Below are 21,372 nucleotides of genomic sequence, written 5' to 3' on the forward strand. Positions count from 1 at the left end.
TTGCTGGAATTTCTTAATCAATTGTGCATAGATTTTTTTTTGCTGAAATTAAATGTCCAGATTTTTTTTTCGTCATAGCCATCATCATCGTTATCATTATGGAACAAAATTTGAAATTTTTCTTTCTTTTTTCTTTGGTGACAACAACAACAACAACAACAGAAAACTAATTCAATGATGTATGTTTGATCTATTTTCGATTTATTGTATAGCGAATAATAATAAAATAAGAAACTTTTTAAAGTTCCATAAGAGAGTGAGGTCAAAGTTCGTTTAAATATATTTTGAACACACACACACACACACACAAACATACATACAAGATGTCATGTCATGTTTTTCAAACAAATGGCAAAAAAATAAAGGCGCGAGCAATAATGAAACAAATATGGACAGCATATGAATACGAATGCAAATTGAATGAATTCCAAGACAATAAAAATATGGAAATTGAGGAATGAAAGAACAAAAAAAAATTGATTTAAATTCAATTCCAAACAGGTAATAAATCATTAATCAACAGGAAAAAAATTGGTGTTAATTTTGATTGGATTTAAATTAGACATCGACAACAGCAAAAATTTTTTTTGTACCAATTGGAACCTAGTCATCTCTCATAGGTAGAAAAAAAAGTGTGATGGACCTACCACATGCCATTAATCATCATACACACGCACACACAGTATGAATTCTCGTCGTGGATAAAAAAATAAAATGTTTCAATATTTACCCACAACTGGAAACACAGCAAGAAAACATAAACAAACATGTTACAAACGGGGAAACAAATTGTCAAATAATTCAAAAAAAATTGTCAACAACGAACAACATGTAACAAAAAAAAAACAAAAATTTATTGGTTGTTCCAAATGGAACTTCTTGAAAGATGAATCTCTCTCTCTCTCTTGGTGCTGTCGTCATATTTTTTACTGCCATAATTTGAACTTTCAACTTTTTTTTTAGAAATGAATAAACTGAATTGTTGTATTTATAAATTGCATCACAAATGACATGGGTATGAAAATGTTTTGTTGTTGTTGTCTTGGGTCAAATGAAAATTTTTTTTTATTTCTTTTTGTCCACTTGCTTTTGTTGTTTTCATCATAGCCGTTTGACCCTCCATGTCCATTAATGATGATGATGATGATGATTGTTGTTGTTGTTGTTGTTGCTATTTATGTAACAAATGAAAAATTCAATTTTCATTATTTATTTATTATCGTCATCGTTGTAGTCGTTTTGGAGCATATTTTTGAAATGGGCCATATTTAGATCCAGTATGTCTATATATAATGCAAAATGTCTACAAGACAAGTGTCCAAGAAGAAAAATATTGATATTCCCTCGATGATGATGAATGCAAGTTCGATTCAAATAAATAGAAAAAAAAAGAAAATCAATTTAAAGAAAATTTTTTTTTATTCTTTTCGGTACATTTAAATTTTTTCTTTCATTTCATTTATTCATCAACATTCGGGACCTTGAACTTTCACTTATGATATATACGGTATTTCATTTCATTCAGGTAAAATTGATAACATTTTGTAGCAAAAAAAAACATCGATTCGATTGATACAATTGAAATTTATTTTCATATCGAATAATTATCAATAGAAAAAACATCTGCATTTGAACAACAACAACAAGAGAATCGAACAAATAAACAAATGTTTTTCCTTTTTTTTTACTTTCTTTCGGTATATTATAATATATGACAGTGGACATGTTGGACACATGTTTTTTTTTCTCTTAACACCACCGCCAATAATAATAATGGTCAACACACCAATAACAACAACAACAGTGAGTGGTGATAAATGTTATCGATGATGATGATGATGATGACCATAATCGTTTGGACAACAACAACAACAACAGAATTTTAAATGATCCATTTAAAAGAGACAGTTTAGAGAAAAAAAAATCTTAATATTTCAACAATGTTGTTGTTGTTGTTGTTGTTGCTAGAAATAATATCAACAATAACAACAAACCCCTTTTTTTCTAAAATATGAATCAATCAATCAAAATGATGATAGACGAATAAGTCAACACTTTGGCACCGAAAATGAAAAATTGAAAAAAACGACGACGACGAAATGATTCCATTTTTTTTTGTCGTTAAAATCGATCGATCATTTTTTCTCCTGGTGTGTGTGTGTGTGCGTGTAAACATGATATCTGTATATGGTATTCAAAGTTCCGTTTTTTTTTCGTGAAAAAGAAATTCTTTCATTTTCTCTTGATGAAGAGAATAAAGATTGAGACAATTAAGACACATTTTTTTTTGGCTGGTAAGCCTCATTTACATTAGACGTTTTTCTTGCAAAAAAAAATTACATTTAATTATCTTTCGGGTTTCACAGTTAAGGTCATCATCATTATCAACAATAAAATTTAATTCCCATGAACTATGCTTGAATTCTTAGTGTGGACATGGCCGATTTCATCATCATCATCGTCATCATTCAAGGTTCAGATATGTCCATCAAAGTTCCATAATAATTTTCGTCTTTCTATTTGATTGATAACTGGTAACTGGTAATATGTCTCTGTACTGTACTTTTCAATGGAACATTTTTTTTTCGTCCATAACCGAATTTTTTTGTGATTTGTAATAATGTATGGCCAAAAGAAAAAAAAAGATTTTTGATTTGATTTCACTTCTTTTTGATGGACTTCATCCATATCTTTGAATTGAATTTGACCGAAGTACAGAAAAAAAATGTACGATAAAAAGAGTGATCATACTGGTCCAGACTGACCTCTTGCTCTTATTTTTTCATCAACAACATTGGGGCAATGGCAAGCGGACAATCAATGTTGTTGGTGTTGCTATAGTTGTTCATACTCGATCATATCGGTCAAGCGTCAAACAATTAACTCTCGTGTATATGTGTGTGTGTATTTTGCGCTAAACTCTTCATATTTTCATCATCATCATCATCGTCTTCGTTTTCGTCTTAACCGAAAATCATCGTTTTTGTCCAGACTAACCAGAAAAAAAATCGGACAAAGTTTTTTTCATGTCTAATTTACTTTCTCTCTTCGGTTTTGTATCACGGTCCAGGTTTCTTCTTCTTTTCATTTTTTTTTTGCGAGACCATTGGGCAGCCACATGTGTTTTTTTTCTGTTGTTGTTGATTCCATACTGGCCGCCACATATATATAGATGATGTGTATGGATGATTATGATGATGATGACCTTTGACCAAATTTATATATGGATACACAGTTTTTTTTCTCTGTGGTCTTGTATTACGTAGTTACAGTGACCAAATGAATGAATGGCTTAACATGACCAAAGTTTTTTTTTTCTTTTTTTTTGCTTTGAAACAAAAAAAAAACGTGCATGGTTGTAAGCTATAGAAGCTCGAGCCAGAACGCGCGACATTTCACGCGGCTCCAAGCATTATGGGGAAAAAAAGGAGAAAGAGAAAAAAAAATACAAACCTTTCGGCTCCACACACACACAGAAACACACACAAGACAGATAGAAACTAAATTTGATCAAATGACCATATGGCCCCTTTATATGAATATTGACCACATACGACAAACATTGAACATGTTTTTTATTTTTTACTTCTCTTTCTCCTTTGACATTTTATTTTAGTTTTTTTTTTTGTTTTCTGGTTCAAGATTTATACACAAAAGAGTTGTTGCATGTATATATATGGCTAGATGGATATCCACCTATGCACATTACCTTTGACCTTTTTTTCTCTTTCTTCTAAACTGTCCTGAACAAATTTTCATATAATCAGAGAAAAATGTCATGAATTTTTTAAAATAGAAAAAAAAATCCCGAAAAAAAATAAATTTTAATGATAATCCATACCCTGGCTATGAATGAAGATTTAACCATCACCATCATCCATTGAAATGGAATTTCTAGACAAGAAAAAAAAATCCAATGTAATTACGAAATAAATTGAAGAATTATATATGTCTAGTGAAAAATGAAAAAATTTCACCCAAAAAAAGGGTCTGACCCAGTAAATTATGGTGTTTATGGTTCGATTTTTATCTTTTGTGCAAGACTTAAAATAACGAACAATAATGAAGAATTAACCAATTTGTTTTTTTTTGTCGTTGAAAGGTTCATTTCTTTTTCTATTCGTAGTTTTCAATAGTAGCACTTAATTTTAATAAATGAGATTGGTCATTAGCCTGACCACAATGACAACAGCAGCAGCAGCAGCAACAACAACTGAAACACCATTGAACTTTGAACCCCGAGGGGCCACGTTCGGCTTTGTTACAGCGAAAATTACGCAATCGGCTACCATCGATATCGGTGGACAAAGATTTGAAAACATTATTTTTTTACACCAAAAAAAAAATACCAGTATATCTGTAGCCTGAAGCCAAGAATTTTTTTTTCAATTCATTTTCAATGTGAATGAGTAACCTACGTGTGTTTGATTCATTATTCGTGTGAATGAACATTCATGACACCCATTCATACGGTATTTTGAAGATTATGTAACAAACATTTTTTACAAGGAACGATTCGAGACTAATTGATTTCGTTCGTTTGTGGCCATAATCGAAAATCCTTTTTTTTTGATTAGCGAAAAAACAGAAAAAAAACATTCATAACGGGAAAATATTCAAAAAGCGAAGGAGAGAACACAAATTACGAATAATTTATGTGACATAACCCGTGAAGAAGAAAAAATATGCCATTTCGTTGTTATTTGAATTCAAGTGCAACGAATTATCTTGAGAAAAAAAAATTCAATTTAAAATTTTAGAGGCTAAGATTCAGGTGTGTATGTGCGAATGACTGACCAGAAAAAAAATCTTGTCAGAAACCAAAAAAAAAAAAAAAACACGGGCAAAATTCACGTCACATCAAACAAGATAAAATCCCATTGACCCTCATTATTTGATAATCTTTTGATCGAACCAAATCGGACAAAACCTTAAAAAAAAATTATCACGATGTTGTTTTCATCACAATCCAATCAATTAATTTAAATGGAACCAAATTGTTTATTATTGTTTTGGTGTGTGTATGTGAAAACCGAAATAGCCAATAGTTGGGGGAGGTTTAATCAACCAAAAGAGAAAAAAAAACATTCAATGTTATCATTGGATTTGAATCAGAAGAAAAAAAAAACTGAACAACTTTGTGTGTATGTGTGTGAGTGACCCATCATGGCTAATCAAATCAAATCAAGAACTGGACAAACAAATAAATAAAATGCAGAAAAACAAACTTATTCTTTTTTTCATGATGAAGAGTTAAAAGTTACTTGACGTAATAAGTTATTTCTTTTTTTTTCTTTTTCTTTGCAAAATAATAATGAAAACAAACGTATTTGTTTGATTTTTTTTTTGAAATTTGAAAAGAAAGAAATTTGAGTATTTAAAATTGGAATAGAAAATCTTATTGAAATCAAAAAAAAAAAGATAAAAGAAATAAGAGATAAGACACACAAACACACACACACAGGAAATAATAAAGACTTTATTAGGCACATTGAATATTATTGAGACTAAAAAAAAAAAAAAACAAATTGATAAAATGACAATTGATAACAACAACGATGACGACAACAACAACAAATAACTGTTGTGACCACAAACAATGTTGTCACGTAAATCAGTGGCCCATCAAATGTCTTTCAGATGGAACATGTGTGTGTGTGTGTGTGTGTGGCCAATCTTATCACATTATCTTTTGGATTCAATCTTTTCTGGCAAAGAAAAAAAATGAAATGATCCAAAAATATAATAAGAAGACGAGACTGACAATTTTTTTTTCATGTGGGTTTTTTTTTGGGGGGGAAACAACAGAGAAAAGAAAGATCATAAATTGAAAATTAGCCATTGGATAGCTGCTGGACAGCCACTGCAACACAATCATTTTTTTTTACTTTTATTGTGTAAACACAAAAAAAAGCAGAAGCAGCAACCACAATGTTCTTTAGATGGATACCTTTACCTGAAAAACCTAAAGAAGATGAACTTTTACTTTTTTTTTAGTGCCAAAATCGTAAATTACTTTTGGGATTTTTGTATTAGTCACCAATGATCAAATAATAAAACCATCTGTGATGAGATTACAATAAAATAAAATAATGAGCCATGGATATTTGACATCGGAAACAATTTCCAACATCCGGTGGTAATTCGGACGATATTTTTTTTTAATGTTCAAGCGATAAAAAAAAGTTTGAATTTTTTTTCCTGAAGATACAACGGGCACTGAATCTCTTTCATCATTTAAAACAGCAACAGGTTAGAGACATCTGTTCTTGGGCCATTGGAGAAAAAAAAATTAACCGAATTTTTATTTTGCACAAATAACCAGTCAAAGATGATGATGAAAAAAAATTCGGTTGTATGTGTAGCACCTTTTTCTAGGATCTCAAGGATTTCAAATATACTAAGATTACAGGTATACACGTTATACAAGTTATATGATTTTAACGGTCATTCAGGAATTTCATCCACCACCTTAAGTGTTAGTGGAATCATTGAAGAAAAAACGACTTTTTTTTACCCACTGCACCGACATAACCGATGAAAAAAAAACATTCAAACCACTTTGGAATGTTTGTCCGTTTTCTTTTTTTTTTTTTTTTTGTTTCACTCCAGTCATAATAAAAAAAATACGTGCACATCACTCAAACACACAGGTATATATTGAAAAAAAATGACAATCTACAAAGTCGATCCAACATTGTCTATTGTTATTTGCAACAACAATAAAAAAAATCTAGATTGGAATGCGGGACATGTGACCTATGTGGATGGAAAAAAATTTCCGTTTTTTTTTCATTCAACCAACCAACCAACCATCATTTACTTTCTTTGATGCAATGGATAAATGAATGAATAAAAAAAAAAAAAAAAATTCAACGACTTTGCCTGTTGCCTGAGTTTATTGGTTTATGTGGTCGGTTGAATTTTTTTCATGTTTTGAAGGTGAAACGATAATGATGAGAATACAGGATACAGGGTAATGGGTTTAAATGTCACGATTTTTTTGCTTATTCATCTGAATCACTATCATCCGACGACGATGACGAGGAATCTTGCGGTTTTTTAGCCAATGTTTGTTTTTGTCCAATTGAAACGTGAATCTTAACTACTGGAGCTGGTGTACCCGGTTTTTTAGCAGAAATAATAGCAGCTGATTTTTCATCCGAACTACCATCTGTTGAAGCCGAAGAATTGAATCATCTAATGCCGAACTATCATCGGATGATGATGAATCATCTGATGACGAACTATCATCGGATGATGATGAATAATCTGATGACGAAATATCATCGGATGATGATGAATCATCTGATGACGAACTATCCATTGCTTTTGCAGTTTTTTGCAGTGTTGGTTTTACGACAAGCAATGGTTTCACTGCAGCTGGTCCCTTTTTCAATGGTGGCTTTCCATTATCATCATCATCATCGGAACTGGAATCATCTGAACTCGATTCTTGTGGTCGTGGTCTTTTTGATGATATATCAATATTCTGTGGTGGCTGTATCGATGTTGGTTTTTTAATCGTAGAATTATTTTTTTTATCATCATCATCATCATCGCTTGAATCATCCAAACTACTTGAATCTTGGGCCATTTTTGATTTATTGTTAATATTATTATTCATATCTTTCTTGTTGATATTCGATGACCAATTAGTATACAATTCTTTCAATGAAGGATATTTAACATTTTTTGATCGATTCAATTTATTCATTGTCAATTTCATTTGACGAAATTCAGGATATAATTTCGAAAGACGTTGTTGATTTTGAATCACATATTCAATGACAATCGAATCGATTGTCTGCTGTTGTTGTAGATTCATTTTATAGATCAATGGAATTTTAATTATCTAAAAATGAAAAATGCTGATTTTTTGTTTCAATTTAGAAAGATCGACACATCAACACGAGCATAAGAATGCACCACACACAACATTCGAAACACGAAAGCATGGAAAAATGTGGTTCCCGTGATTTGTGATGGTCGAATACTATCGATGTAATCGATTAATTTTTTTTTTATTTTAAAAATTCGAAATTTTTTTTACTCCACCTGCATGGAATAAATTCAAATCTTTGAATCGAAAACACATTAAATCATGAAAAAATGTTTGGTTTTGGATTTTCTATCGCCGATTTCGATGCCATTGATTGGTCGATATTATTTTTTCTATCATTCATATTGGCCATTATTTATACATTGATCACTGGTTATCTGATTGGCATGAGAAGTTTTCATATATTCCTGAAATGCGTTCTTGTGAATCCAAGATTATTTTTCTTCATTCTAAGACGACCATCTTATTTGTTTAATTTTACACTTCAATGGGTAATGGGTTTAAATGTCCCGATTTTTTTGAATCTGCTATTGACAACAACTACATGAATGTTTGGAATGCGAATGGCACACGTTTTTTTTATTTTGATTGTGATGCTGGAGATTGAGAAAAAAAAATTCAAGACATGTGTGTACTACTTACCATCATCACCAGCAGCAGTGTTTGTGTGTGTGTGTGTATGTGTGATCCAGGTGTTATGGAATCCAAATTTTGTAAGGATTTCAACGGAAATCGTGAAAAGAAAAACAGTTTTAACGAATAAATTTTTTTTCTCGCTCTCTTACTCATTCACAAAATGCCTTGATTCAACTATAAAATGAGTTCAGAATAATCTTTTTCATTTGATTTTTAAATAATCGATAACAAAAAAAAATTTATATGATATGGTCATCTGTTGTTGCCACTGATGCTAATGATAATGATAATTGTCCATGTTTCATCAAATTTTTTGATTGTTGAGGTCGGATAATCGGATACAAAATACATTTTGAAAACAACAACAACAACAACAACAACGACGACAACAACAAAAAAGCAATAACAATAATAATTTGATATGACCGAGATAAAATTCAGAAAATAGAAGAATGTTGTCGGTTGTAGTGTGCATACCAAACATTTTTTATTAGACCGTTTTTTTTTCATTATCCATCCATTTATTCATCCATCCACGTTCTCTACATTACTATACATGTACACACACACACCTTAAATTGCGTAATACCAGGCCAAATGATATGTATATTCAGTAGAGACCAGACACCATTTGGTGTGTGGCACTATACATACATTTGACATGTGTAGAGATAACCTGAAAAAAAGGGCACGTGGTATTTGATTTTTTTTCTCTTGGTACGTGGTTGTTGTTGCTATCACACGCATACACACACACACAAACACACACTCACTTCCTTGCTGTCCCGGACACATACACACATATTTCGGGTCCCGTCACTACAAAGAAAAACATTCCACACTTTCAAACTTATTGTCGATTTCTTTCCTTTTTTATACTGTTGACAGTCATTATATTAGAAACTAAGAAAAGAGAAAAGAAAAATGCAACAGATGCTTTAATCGATTACGATCACGATCACGATTATCATCATCTGATACCATATTTTTATCTTTTTTTTAAAAACTTTTAGGTCAAAGTTCATTCATCTTTTGGTTAATCATCAATATAAGATTGGCTACTACTGTAAAATTTTTTTTTTTTGAATTTCTTTTTCTTTTGGATGCTCGCGTGCCATTTTCTTGTGAAAATGAAAAAAAAACGACGACTAACGACAAAGATGAAGATCGATCGATGATATTAATTCGTAGTAACTTGTGTGTGACCTTGATGTTAAAAGGAGGTCGCGTGCAACGTGTGCTTGGGACCAAGGAAGTGAAAATTTTATCTTAGTTTTTTTTTCATCGACAATTTTCTATGGAACCAAGAAAGGAAAAAAAATTTCTCATCAATATGTTCATTGGTGATTCATTTCTAAAAAAAATAACAATCAAACTTTCAATCCTTACCTTACAAAAAAAAATTCCAAAAGGGCTAGCTAATTTGTCAAAAAAAAAAAAAAAAAAAATTTCCAAATGGACAAACGATATCAAGATCCATATCATAAGTGTCATAACGATTATGTATACCAGATATATCATATCACCACCGCTACACATATACAGGTTTGTGTGACCAAAACCAAAACGTCACCGGATTGATCGTTATCAATTTATCGTTATCATTTGATTTGGATCTAGTAATTTTTTTTCCAAAATTAATAAAGATATCAAAGCAAGCAAGCACTATTGATCCAGGAACAACGAAATGATCGATACATAATTTGCAAATGAAAAAAAAGGGTTGAGCACTCTCTTTCTCTCTCACGAACACGCAACATTTTGGCAAAAACAACAACAACAACAAAAGTTTGAGTTAAAAATAACAGAAAATATTTTATTTTCAATATTTTTCAAAAAAAAAAAAAAAAAAATTCAATTGTCATACGATCAAAAAAAAAAAAAAAATTTTTCAAATCTTGAAAATGTCATTTGTCAAAAAAAAGTAAAAGTCAATGCTTCCATTCTATTCTGTTCTGTTCTGTTATCCAGAAAAAAAGTGTACCCCAAAAAAAAATAAATAAAACTTTTTTGACTGGAACTTGGACGACTAGCAACAATTGCCATTGTGAATTGTTATTGCCTGTAACAACACATGTTAAAGTCATAAAAAAATTATTATTATTTTAACTTTTAACTTGTCAATTTTTTTCTTTATTTTTGAAAAGTTCAAAAAAAAAGTTTATTCGTTTTTGTTGTTGCCCCAATACCAGATATCTACTGGTCATGATGTTTTCCTGTTGGAAAAGTTATGAAAAAAAGTGTCAATGAATGATGATGATGATGATGATGATGATGACCATATGTCCATGATTATGAATGCCGAAAATTAACTTGTCACGTAAAACAAATAAAAAAAAATTTTTTATTATCAAAAATTATTGTTATTTTGACAACAACAGATCGATATATATCCCAATTAATGACATACACATTGTTGATTCCGGTTGGTTAAACATTTGGTCAAAAAAAAAATCTTGTTTCAAATGCTAAAAAAAAGTCAGAATAAAAGACGGAATTCTTTGGTACAAATAATGAAATTTTGAAATTGACAAGCACGTGTATTGAAGAATTGTTGTTGTTTTTTCTCGATGACCTTTGATCACGATCTTTTCACAAACAACAGCAACGATATATAATTGGATTTCGAAAACAATATTGGCAATTATCAATGTTTTTTTTCTTTTCATTTATTTTTTTTGAAACCTAAAAGAAAATTACTTTCATTCACAAAACGGGTTGATCATCATCAGTCATCTTAGATCAAGTTGTTGTTGTTGTTTAGCTGAAAATAAATTAAAGGCTTGAAAATTTCAGGTTCAGAATCATCATAATCATAATGATTATGGTTAAAACACGTGATCGTGCTATGTATGTGTAAGTAAATGATCATCACAACAATCAAACTCGTGCCAGAACAATAAAAAAATGATAATAATAATTTGACATGACCAAAATGATGATCGTGGTGGTGGTGGTGGTGGTAGTGCTGGTAATGGACACCTAAATTTATGTAGATTATACGTTTTTGACGGTACCAACGTCATTGACAGGTTTCAATAATTTTTTTTTCGTATTCAGAAATAAATCATCATCAATATATACGCCTCCACCAATTAAACCCATTTACCATTTGCTTTATTCACGTATCTCAATACCAAATAATCAATCTGATTTTCATTTTATCGTGACCTGACTGATGATGGCCATCATGTTTAAAGGGTTCAAAATTCGTGAGTCGTCCAAGTTTCAAATTGTTTTTATATTTTTTTTCGCTGGATGGTTGTTGGTTGATGTTGTCCATCAACCATCAATGTGATCCGCCTTTTGGACCAATGGCCACCAGGTGATGGCCGATTGATAATTTTTTTTTGTGGTGGGTGGGTGAAAAAACAAAAGAGGAAAATTGCCATAAATTTTTATATCGAATATATCATCAACGATTGACTCTGGTCAACGATGATTTTTGTTTATTTCCTTTCAATTTCTAGCCATCTGATATATCCAGCCTACTGATGGTATCAAAATATTTGCAAAAAAAATAAGAAAATTCAAATCACAAAACATTATTATTACCTATTCATAATACGGATTCTTACACTTGATTTAATCTAATGTGTTTGTTGAGCTAGAGAGAATGAAATTTTTTCACTCTTTATTTATTTACCAAAATCGATTGAAATCCGATTCCATTCGCGATCATCAATCAAACACACACACACACACATGTATAACCCTTTTGTATATATCTCGGTTATCATCGGTGTCTGTGTTTATGCGTAGGTGTTTTTTTTCTGACTTTCAAAATTCACATTTTCAGTCGATCAGTTTGATCCAATGTGATCAATTCGGTCGAATGATTATGGACAAAAAAAAAAAAAAATAAAAAATAACCGGGTAAGAAAAAATCTTTCTGTGAAAATTATTAAATGTGCCAATTGATGAGTGATAGAAAGAGAGAGAAAGAGAAAAATGAGACTGATACCACACGAAAATTTTTAAATATTACGTCGTGCACCCACACACACACACACAACCGATTTGGTTCACTTCAATGATTATGGAAGAAAAGAATGGTGGAAAAGAAAAGAGGACAAAAAGAATTGGTGGTCAAATTTCTCACCATTTTTTTTTTTTTTTGAAATATCAAATAAGCAGAGATACCGACACACAAATAATGGAAATGATCCTGAAACACTGATTAGTTTGGTCGAATGAAAATGAACAATATATTGATAATCATCATATGCATAATACTATCTATCTATCGATAGTATCGATAGATCAAAATTTCTATATCCTTTCTTTTCAAAATACATTCATGGTCATGGTCATTGCCATATATTTTTTTTTTTTTTTGTTTAGAAAAAAAACCAGTGAATAACCGTATCATTATTATCGATTATTGTTACCATCATCACCATCACTATGATTATCATTATGATTGACCAACTGACCATTAATGATTATATTGATTGCCATTATAATGTGTGGTAACCAACTGTGTGTGTGTGTTTTGGCTAAAACGCGTTGAACTTACATACAAACAATGAAATTCAAAGAAAAAATTGACTACTGGGGGCCGAGACCAAAAAAAAGACCTTATTTATTTATTTATAACACCATCAACAACAATTAGAATCTGCGAAAAAAAATAGTTTGAGGACAAAGGGTGTTGTTGTTGTTGTTATGGTTTTGACGACAAAAAAAAAATATATTCGTGGGCCAATGATAAACAGTCGAATATTGGTATACAAACAAACGGTAGGTTTATAATCATTTATTCGTTTGCGATGGTGAGTAATATTTTAAATATCGTAACAACGTAACAGCAAGTTTTATTCGTAAAAATTTTGTTTTCCACTCGACGATGTGTGTTTTGGTTTTGATTTTAATTTTGATTGTTGTGGTTAACCAGACAATTTCGATGATAACATTGTAAAACGTGCATAGAATAACATTAGCTATTATGAAAATGTTTAAAAGGTGGACATTAATATTTATATGAATTGAAAAACAAACAAAATTTGTTAATATTTACCTTACAGAATATTCCTTTAGTCAATACGGTAATTGTACCGATTTTAATTCCCCATGGTTTTATATTCACCATACGTTCATAATAATTCATGATTAGAAATTTAAATCTTCTACATGATTGTTTATCAATCACTATGATCATTCGTTGTAAATCAAAACGTATTGCATTCAATTTTGAATTGAATTTCGATATGAAATATGTTAATGCGATGATAAAATTAAAATAACATACCAATGTATAATATAGAAAAAATATTAAAAAAATTTGATCATTTTGTATCTGTTTCAACAGATATAAAACTAGCTGTGTTCCAACAGTACCGATAATCAATATCCATAATATTAATCTTGACATATAAAGTTGTATTTCTTCACTAAATATTATTAAACGTGTATATAGCTTTAATAAACGATTTATGTTATATTCAATTAATCGTATATTCATTCGATCATTGATATTTAATTTTTTTCGTTTATTTGTAATCCATTCATATAATGTTAATATTTTTCGTATATCCATACGAATTTGTCGTACAGTTTTCATGCCCAACATCATTGTATATGATCCAATAAAGAATGGACTATATGCAAAAATTGCTGTAAAATTCATTGAAATTGGCAATAGTTGTATCATCAATATAGAGATTATTAGCTGCCATAATGGACGATTGATATTGATTAATTTATCAAATATAAATATAAAGAAACATAAGTTCAATAATGCTAATCGATTGATTGATTGATTGATTGATAAAAAAAAAATATAGATTAGATGATGATTTGATATGAAAAATGTATTATGATGAACTTACCATGAAATATTTGTCCAATAGAAATCCAACGATTCATAAATAAACGAAATTGTTTAAAATTTGTGGAAAATTTTCTTAATGAATAATTAAATAACAAACATGATGATCGAGAATAATTTCCACATTTTTCTATCATTATTCTATACATTTTATCAAAATCATCATTAAATTCTTGCATATAAATAATTAACGTACGAAATGCTAATGAATTCTGTGTATAGAATGTATTATAAATAACAATTTCTGATACAAGACAAATATTTGCAATGAATAATGATATAATTTTTTCAGTCATTTGTTGACCATCCGGAATGATGATTGTGGTTAAATCACCGATTAAAAAACGAAATGTATCCGAATATTGGATATAATTGAAACTTTTTGTTATATAAAATATGCCCAATAATGTGGATAGGATAAATTGTAATTTTTCCAACAATGGTAACAATATGAATAGATGATAAAATCCATATTGATTATTTAACAATAAGAATGATGTTTGATATTCGAACACTGTTCGATATGATGATAATGAATAGGAATTTAGATAGATAATTGAAAAAATTTGATAAATAATTTGTAATTGATTATCCAATTTGGTCATCATTTTGGTTTATATTGATGAATGATGATGGTGATGATTTTTTTTCTCTCTTGAAATTCTCAAAATCGACAGATAGTAGTGTGGCTGATATCACTCTATACAATGGAATCGTTTGCCATGTAAAATTTAATCATTCTGATCTAAAAGTGAAAAAAAATTTTTTCCATTACATTTCAAATTCCATATATCATGAAATGAAACTTGGAAGATGAAAATTAAAAAAAAAAAATTTTAATAATAACAAAAAATTCTAGCCAATCAATCAATCGACCATGAGAGAAAAAAATTTTTTCATTTTTTCTTTTCTTGAAAACAATGCCATTAATTATGACTATGACTACGATGAACTAATTTCAAAATGAATGAATGAGAAAAATGAAAAATTTGTTGAATCGAAATCGATCCACCATCATTTGATTGATTGATGGATGATGATGATGATGAATCGTTGTGTTTATGTGAACAATTTACTCCATAACATTGTGAAACGTATGAAAAATATCATTAACTATATTTGTTTTGTTTTAAAAAATTGTTTTCGTGCAAAAATAAAAATAAAAGAAAAGAAAATATTAATTTTTTTTGCTAGTTGATCGATTAGAATAAAATATATATAAATTTACCTTACTAAATACCGTTTTTGCCAATATAGTAATAATTGTACCGATGGTTTCGTTGTAATTAGCCGTTCATAATACGGTATTTAGATGAAAAAATGTTTTGTGATATTGTGAAATATATTTCAACAAAAATGTTTGTTCGAAATTTTTCGTGTTATTATTGTGTTCAATCTAGCGCCATCTGTACGTTGAATTTTGTATTTTAAAATTTCGTATTTATACATGACTAACACGTGTCTGAGTAGATATAGACATTATATTGTATTTAGAGCTTAGAGAGTATTTTATACAGTTCAACAAACGAGCAATTCGAAATTCTACTTACATTCCTTTTTCCTATTCGTGAATATTCGAATTTGATCATCTAATCATTGGATTTTTCTTTAAAAATATTGATACTTGTTATTCATCATTTTTTTTTTCGCCACAATGTTTTCATCGTCCACAAAGGCCTATGTTGATAGATTTCTATCAGTATTGGATCAAAATGAAAAAAATTTGATGCAATTTTTGGAATCATCATCGGTTGATGAAGAATACAATGAACTTATTGATGAATATCGACGTCAAAGCATTATGGAATCAACAAATCTTTCTGAATTGGATCGCATCGAAAATCGTTATATCGAGGTTGAATCATTATCATCATCGAGTGATGAATACGATGAACGTATTGACCACGAAAATCAACGACTAAATAATAATATACATAGAAATCGACCGATGACAATGGATTGTTCAACACAGGTAACCATGGCCAACAAACATTTGTTGATTATTGTGATATATGATGCCGAATCTAATTTGGTTTTTTTATTCAATTCATCTAGACAGAAGATACCATGGCCACCATAAGTGATAACCATTGCGAAATGATATCATCCGAATTGGAAAAAATGAAATCTAAATTTGACAATTTTTCACAACAAATCCAATCTATGAGTAATGTTTTCAACCATCATCGACAACAATCACCGTATCATCAAGACCAACAAACATCTGTTTCAACGAATGTGGCATCTACTAGTTCCGGAGATAGTTCGATCAATAACGACAATGTAAACATGATGGATGATTGGAAATTTTCCTGTACAAAATGTCGATTCAAATTCGAAACAAAAGCTACGTTTAGTCGTCATTTAAGAAGTCATCGTCCGGGTCAAAAATATTTATGTGAAAAATGTGGCAATCTTTATAAATCTAGATCAATTCTCCGAAAACATTATCAGTTACATTCGAATTTGGAACCATTTAAATGTCACAAATGTAATGATAAATTTAAACGTCGTGATTATCTTTACCAACATATGAGACGAAAACATTCTTAAATTGTGATTATGATGATGATGATGATGTAATTCACAATAGAAATGATAAACATGATAACAGATATCTATATAGAATTTGTGGAAATAGATTTAAATTCAATTCCAACCCGTCCATAATGTAATTAAAAAAATTTTATATTAACAAAAATTCTAGACTATCAATCAATTGACCATGAGAGAAAAAAAACAAGCGATATTTCAATGAGCAAATTTTTTCATTTTTTCTTTTCTTGAAAAAAAAACGCCATTAATTACGACTATGACTACGATGAACTAATTTCAAAATGAATGAATGAGAAAAATGAAAAATTTGAAAAATCGAAATCGATCCACCATCATTTGATGGATGGATAATGATGATGATGATGATGATGATGAATCGTTGTGTTTATGTGAACAATTTACTCCATAACATTGTGAAACGTATGAAAAATATCATTAGCTATATTTGTTTTAAAAAATTGTTTTCGTGAAAAAATAAAAATAAAAGAAAAGAAAATATTAATTTTTTTCTTTGCTAGTTGATCGATTAGAATGAAATATATATTAATATATAAATTTACCTTACTAAATACTGTTTTTGTCAATATAGCAATTGTACCAATACCAATACCCCATGGTTTTGTTGTAATTAGCCGTTCATAATATGTTGTCATATGGTATTTAAATGAAAAAGATGTTGTTCTGGCCAAACATGGCCTACTTAATAACTGAAAACGTATTGAATTCAATCGTGAATTTAATGTTGATATTGTAAATGTATAAACGATTATCATCAATATATTCAATATTAATGCATAATAACAGATAACCAATGAGATGAATTGATTTAGATCAATTTTTTTAATACATACAATAAACACTTGACTACTTATCATGTTGACCACTAATGACCATAATACTAATTTCGATACATATGGTTGTATATCTTCTATGAATAAAATCAATCTTGTATACATTTCATAGAATTTTTTCAATTTTTTTTCCACCATCATTTTACGTAATCGTAGCATTAAATTCATTTTATAATTTTTATCAATAAAAACAATAATTGATTCATATTCTTTTGTTGTTTGATTAATATCGGATTTAAATTTTTTTATCGATCTATTTGCAACACTCATTGCATATGATCCAATCAATAATGCAGAATAGGCAAATGTTGTACAGAAATTGATAAAAATGAATATTATTTGTAATGAACTAAATCTTATAATCATTTGCCATATTGTTTCATCATCATATGATGATGATGTATGAAAATCCAACAGATAAACACAAATATTTAACATGACTGAAATGAAATGAAATGTAGAGAACAAAAATCAATTATCAATTAAATCAAATCATCATCATCACTTACAATGTAATATCTGTACTAGATAGTAGAATCGATTCATAAATTTTTTAAATTCAATTGCTTTCATTAAATTATTAATGGTCAAATAATCAAATAATTTACATGTTTTTATTGAATATTTTTGATGATAATAATAATAATTATTATTATGTTCAATTATTTCCACAATTTTATCATCAGAATTTCTATCATCATTCAATTCACGTAAATAAATGATCATTGTACGGAATGCTGATGAATAATGTGTATGAAATGTATAATAGATTAATATTTCAGCCGCAATAATACAATGACAAAAACAAATGGAAATAATATTTTCAATAAAAATTGAATAGCCTGCAATCAATGGTGTTAAATCATTGATTAATCGTTTGAATGTTGGCGGATATTTGATCAAACCAATACCTTTGGTTAGAAAGTATATAGCTTGTATTATTCCGATCAGGAATTGTATTTGTTCGTATTTTGTCAATGATAATATCAATAATGGCCATGATTCGGATGATGATGGAGGATTTAATAGTAAAAAATGTGTATAAAAATCAAATACAGATGGAAATATTTTTGATGAATATGATGATAAATAGAATTTTGATAATATATGATATGTATTGTGTAAAATATTATCCAATTTGAATATTTTCATCTTCTTTATGTATGGTTTTTTTTCTCTCTCTCTCTACGTTGATAATAATACGTCGTGATGATGACTATGTTTCGAATGTGAATGATAATAATTATTCAAAAAAAATTTCATCTTGATATCAATTCCAGGATCGATAATAATAACAACATATAAATCAAATTGTTTATGTTGTCATTACATATCGAAAATGTCATTTTGTGCAATGAATTTCTCTTCATTTCAAAAAATAATTTCTTCTTTTTTTTCTGAATAAGATTCTAAAATAAGGGTTATATATTAATATTTATTATAATACAATGGGAACTCTACTCACGAACAATTGTGTGTTTCAGAAGAATCGTTCGTCACTCGAATTTCTGACATTTGAATGGCGAACAATTTATTTTATTCAAAATTTGGAAATCAATTTGAATAGAATAGAAAATTATTTTAATCAAATTATCATCATCATCATTCATTAACTTTAATTTCAACATGTTTGTTCGAAATTTTTTGTGTTATTATATTATTGTGTCCAATCTGTAACGCCATCTTTATGTTGAATTTTGTATTAAAATTTAGTATTCATACATGACTAACACGTGTAATATATTGCACGTGTTAGTCATGTTTAATGTTTTATTCCTTTTGTATTGAAATTTGTGCATTTTTTCAGTTTCTCGTAAAAATAATGGACACATTGTCTAATAAAGACAAACGGTACATTCGCGAAAATTTGGCAAAAATAAGCGAGCAGATTATTTGTAAGAAGCCAAGAGCTCAAATAATCGCCGCTTATTCTTGGCTAATTAAAAGAATGTGGGAAATTTCACAAAGCAAAATGAAACATATGAAACGAAAACATCCTTAATTTGTGATTATGATGATATTGATGTGATTCGCAATAGAATTTGTGGAAATAATCGCCGCTTATTCTCGGCTAATTAAAAGAATGTGGGGAATTGCCGAGAAAAATGAAACAATTTGTTTCGAGGTGTTTTGCAATATTGAAAGCAAAATTTGATTGTTGTATTGAATTATTGTATTTTGAATTATACTATTGTCTAAAAAGGTCGATATTGATTCATGGAAACGAATCAATATTCACATGTCATCGATTTCACAAAGCAAAATGCCGGAGTTTCTTTTAATGAAACTGAAACAAGATCTGAAACGGGCTAATCGTTTAAAAATTCAAAATCAGTAAGTTACGACTAAAATACGTAATTCAAACTAATTGTGTAAATTTTTTCGATAATCGTATTGTAGACGGCACAAAAAAGAAAATTTGATCCCAACCATGAACTGGTTAACGAATGCAAGAAATTGCGAAAGGGGATCATTGCATCTGCCAATTGTTCTGAACATGGCACCTTTTTCACCAATTACAAAGACCTATATTATCATTTATGCGAGGACCATCCGTAAGTGTAAATGTAGACAATTTATTTATATAATTTTTCATTACATCTTGTCTATGATGCTATAGAGAAACATTTGTCTGTCCATCAAATGAAAGATGACGATGTTCGTGATGTCCTGCTGCCAGTCAATAATGATGGTGAAGAAACGAAATCCAGTTCTGAAGTAGATTGGAATTAATATTCCACTGGCCATGAGCAAGCAGTTATACATGAAGATATCTAACTGGGTAGATCGTTTTTTGACATTGTCAAATACGAATTGCCAGTGGAATTGTATTCAAAATTCATTGAATTTTGCAAATCGGTAAACAAGTGTCGATTAAAATTTCATATGACACAAAAAGCCATTTCGTCATTTCACGAAGCATATACAAATATATTTGAATTGGACAGTTTGAATCAAAAATTGCAAAATTTTATGACTAAATTTGCTAATTCAAAATATTTACAAAAAAAAAAAAAATTCTCTTTAGAAAAATTGTTAATTTCTAATTTATTTTTTGTAAACTTCAGAACTCACTTATGATTCGATATTTTCATATAATTTCAATTGTGTTTCAAGTATTATTTTCTTCAATTTCAAGAATTACCAATGGATCAACATGGATAATTTCAGTTTTCTTTTTAATTTCATTGTCTTCAACATTCTGAAACTTTTGATTAGAATAATTTTAACTCTGTAAATAGATATGTTCGTATTTAAACAATCTTAAATCAATAATAATTTAATAACAGAATTGTTTGTTTCATTTGACCAACTACAACACTTCCAATTATTGCTAAATTAAATTACAATAACTGCCACGTTTTTTAACAGTGGTTGAAGTGAAGTAGCAGTTGAAGTGGGGGTGGTGGTTGAAATTTTGGTTTTTGGAATTTCGGCATTACATTTTTTCATGAAGATAGATTTTTGTTAATTAGGAAAAGGATATGGTTGTGCACTCCTGATGAAGAAGGGTCAAAGACTTAGCAAAGTTCATAATTTTTCGACCGTCCGATTAGCCGTTCATAATACGGTATTTAAATAAAAAAATGTTTTGGTCAAACTTGGCGTACTTAATAGCTGAAAACGTATTGAATTTAATCGTGAATTCACGTTTG

General features: G+C 29.3%; 5 protein-coding genes across 5 annotated transcripts; 2 read left to right on the top strand and 3 right to left on the bottom strand.

Moving 5' to 3' along the window:
* Positions 1-6,880: 6,880 nt before the first annotated feature.
* LOC124493713 (uncharacterized) lies at positions 6,881-7,913 on the bottom strand. Its single transcript, XM_047056819.2, has one exon. The coding sequence runs from the start codon at positions 7,826-7,828 to the stop codon at positions 7,106-7,108; it is 723 nt and encodes a 240-aa protein (XP_046912775.2). The 5' UTR covers positions 7,829-7,913; the 3' UTR covers positions 6,881-7,105.
* A 5,113-nt stretch (positions 7,914-13,026) lies between these two features.
* On the bottom strand, positions 13,027-15,644 carry LOC124493355 (uncharacterized). Its single transcript, XM_075732295.1, has 4 exons — positions 15,538-15,644; positions 14,311-15,422; positions 13,500-14,221; positions 13,027-13,422 (listed from the first exon to the last, which is right to left on the bottom strand). Exons 2-4 carry the CDS (start codon positions 14,915-14,917, stop codon positions 13,369-13,371), a joined length of 1,383 nt encoding a protein of 460 aa, XP_075588410.1. The 5' UTR covers positions 14,918-15,422; positions 15,538-15,644; the 3' UTR covers positions 13,027-13,368.
* Positions 15,645-15,793: 149 nt separating this feature from the next.
* On the top strand, positions 15,794-17,174 carry LOC124493364 (uncharacterized). The gene is made up of 2 exons (XM_047056434.2): positions 15,794-16,281; positions 16,365-17,174. Exons 1-2 carry the CDS (start codon positions 15,964-15,966, stop codon positions 16,860-16,862), a joined length of 816 nt encoding a protein of 271 aa, XP_046912390.2. The 5' UTR covers positions 15,794-15,963; the 3' UTR covers positions 16,863-17,174.
* Positions 17,166-17,856, bottom strand: LOC124493366 (uncharacterized). Its single transcript, XM_047056437.2, has 2 exons — positions 17,426-17,856; positions 17,166-17,304 (listed from the first exon to the last, which is right to left on the bottom strand). Exons 1-2 carry the CDS (start codon positions 17,852-17,854, stop codon positions 17,251-17,253), a joined length of 483 nt encoding a protein of 160 aa, XP_046912393.2. The 5' UTR covers positions 17,855-17,856; the 3' UTR covers positions 17,166-17,250.
* A 2,075-nt stretch (positions 17,857-19,931) lies between these two features.
* LOC142597308 (uncharacterized) lies at positions 19,932-20,656 on the top strand. Its single transcript, XM_075732394.1, has 3 exons — positions 19,932-20,050; positions 20,117-20,271; positions 20,337-20,656. Exons 1-3 carry the CDS (start codon positions 19,956-19,958, stop codon positions 20,447-20,449), a joined length of 363 nt encoding a protein of 120 aa, XP_075588509.1. The 5' UTR covers positions 19,932-19,955; the 3' UTR covers positions 20,450-20,656.
* The last annotated feature ends 716 nt before the right edge of the window (positions 20,657-21,372 follow it).

This window comes from Dermatophagoides farinae, chromosome 6 (assembly GCF_024713945.1).
Source record: "Dermatophagoides farinae isolate YC_2012a chromosome 6, ASM2471394v1, whole genome shotgun sequence".
In the NCBI taxonomy this organism is placed as follows: Eukaryota; Metazoa; Arthropoda; class Arachnida; order Sarcoptiformes; family Pyroglyphidae; genus Dermatophagoides; species Dermatophagoides farinae.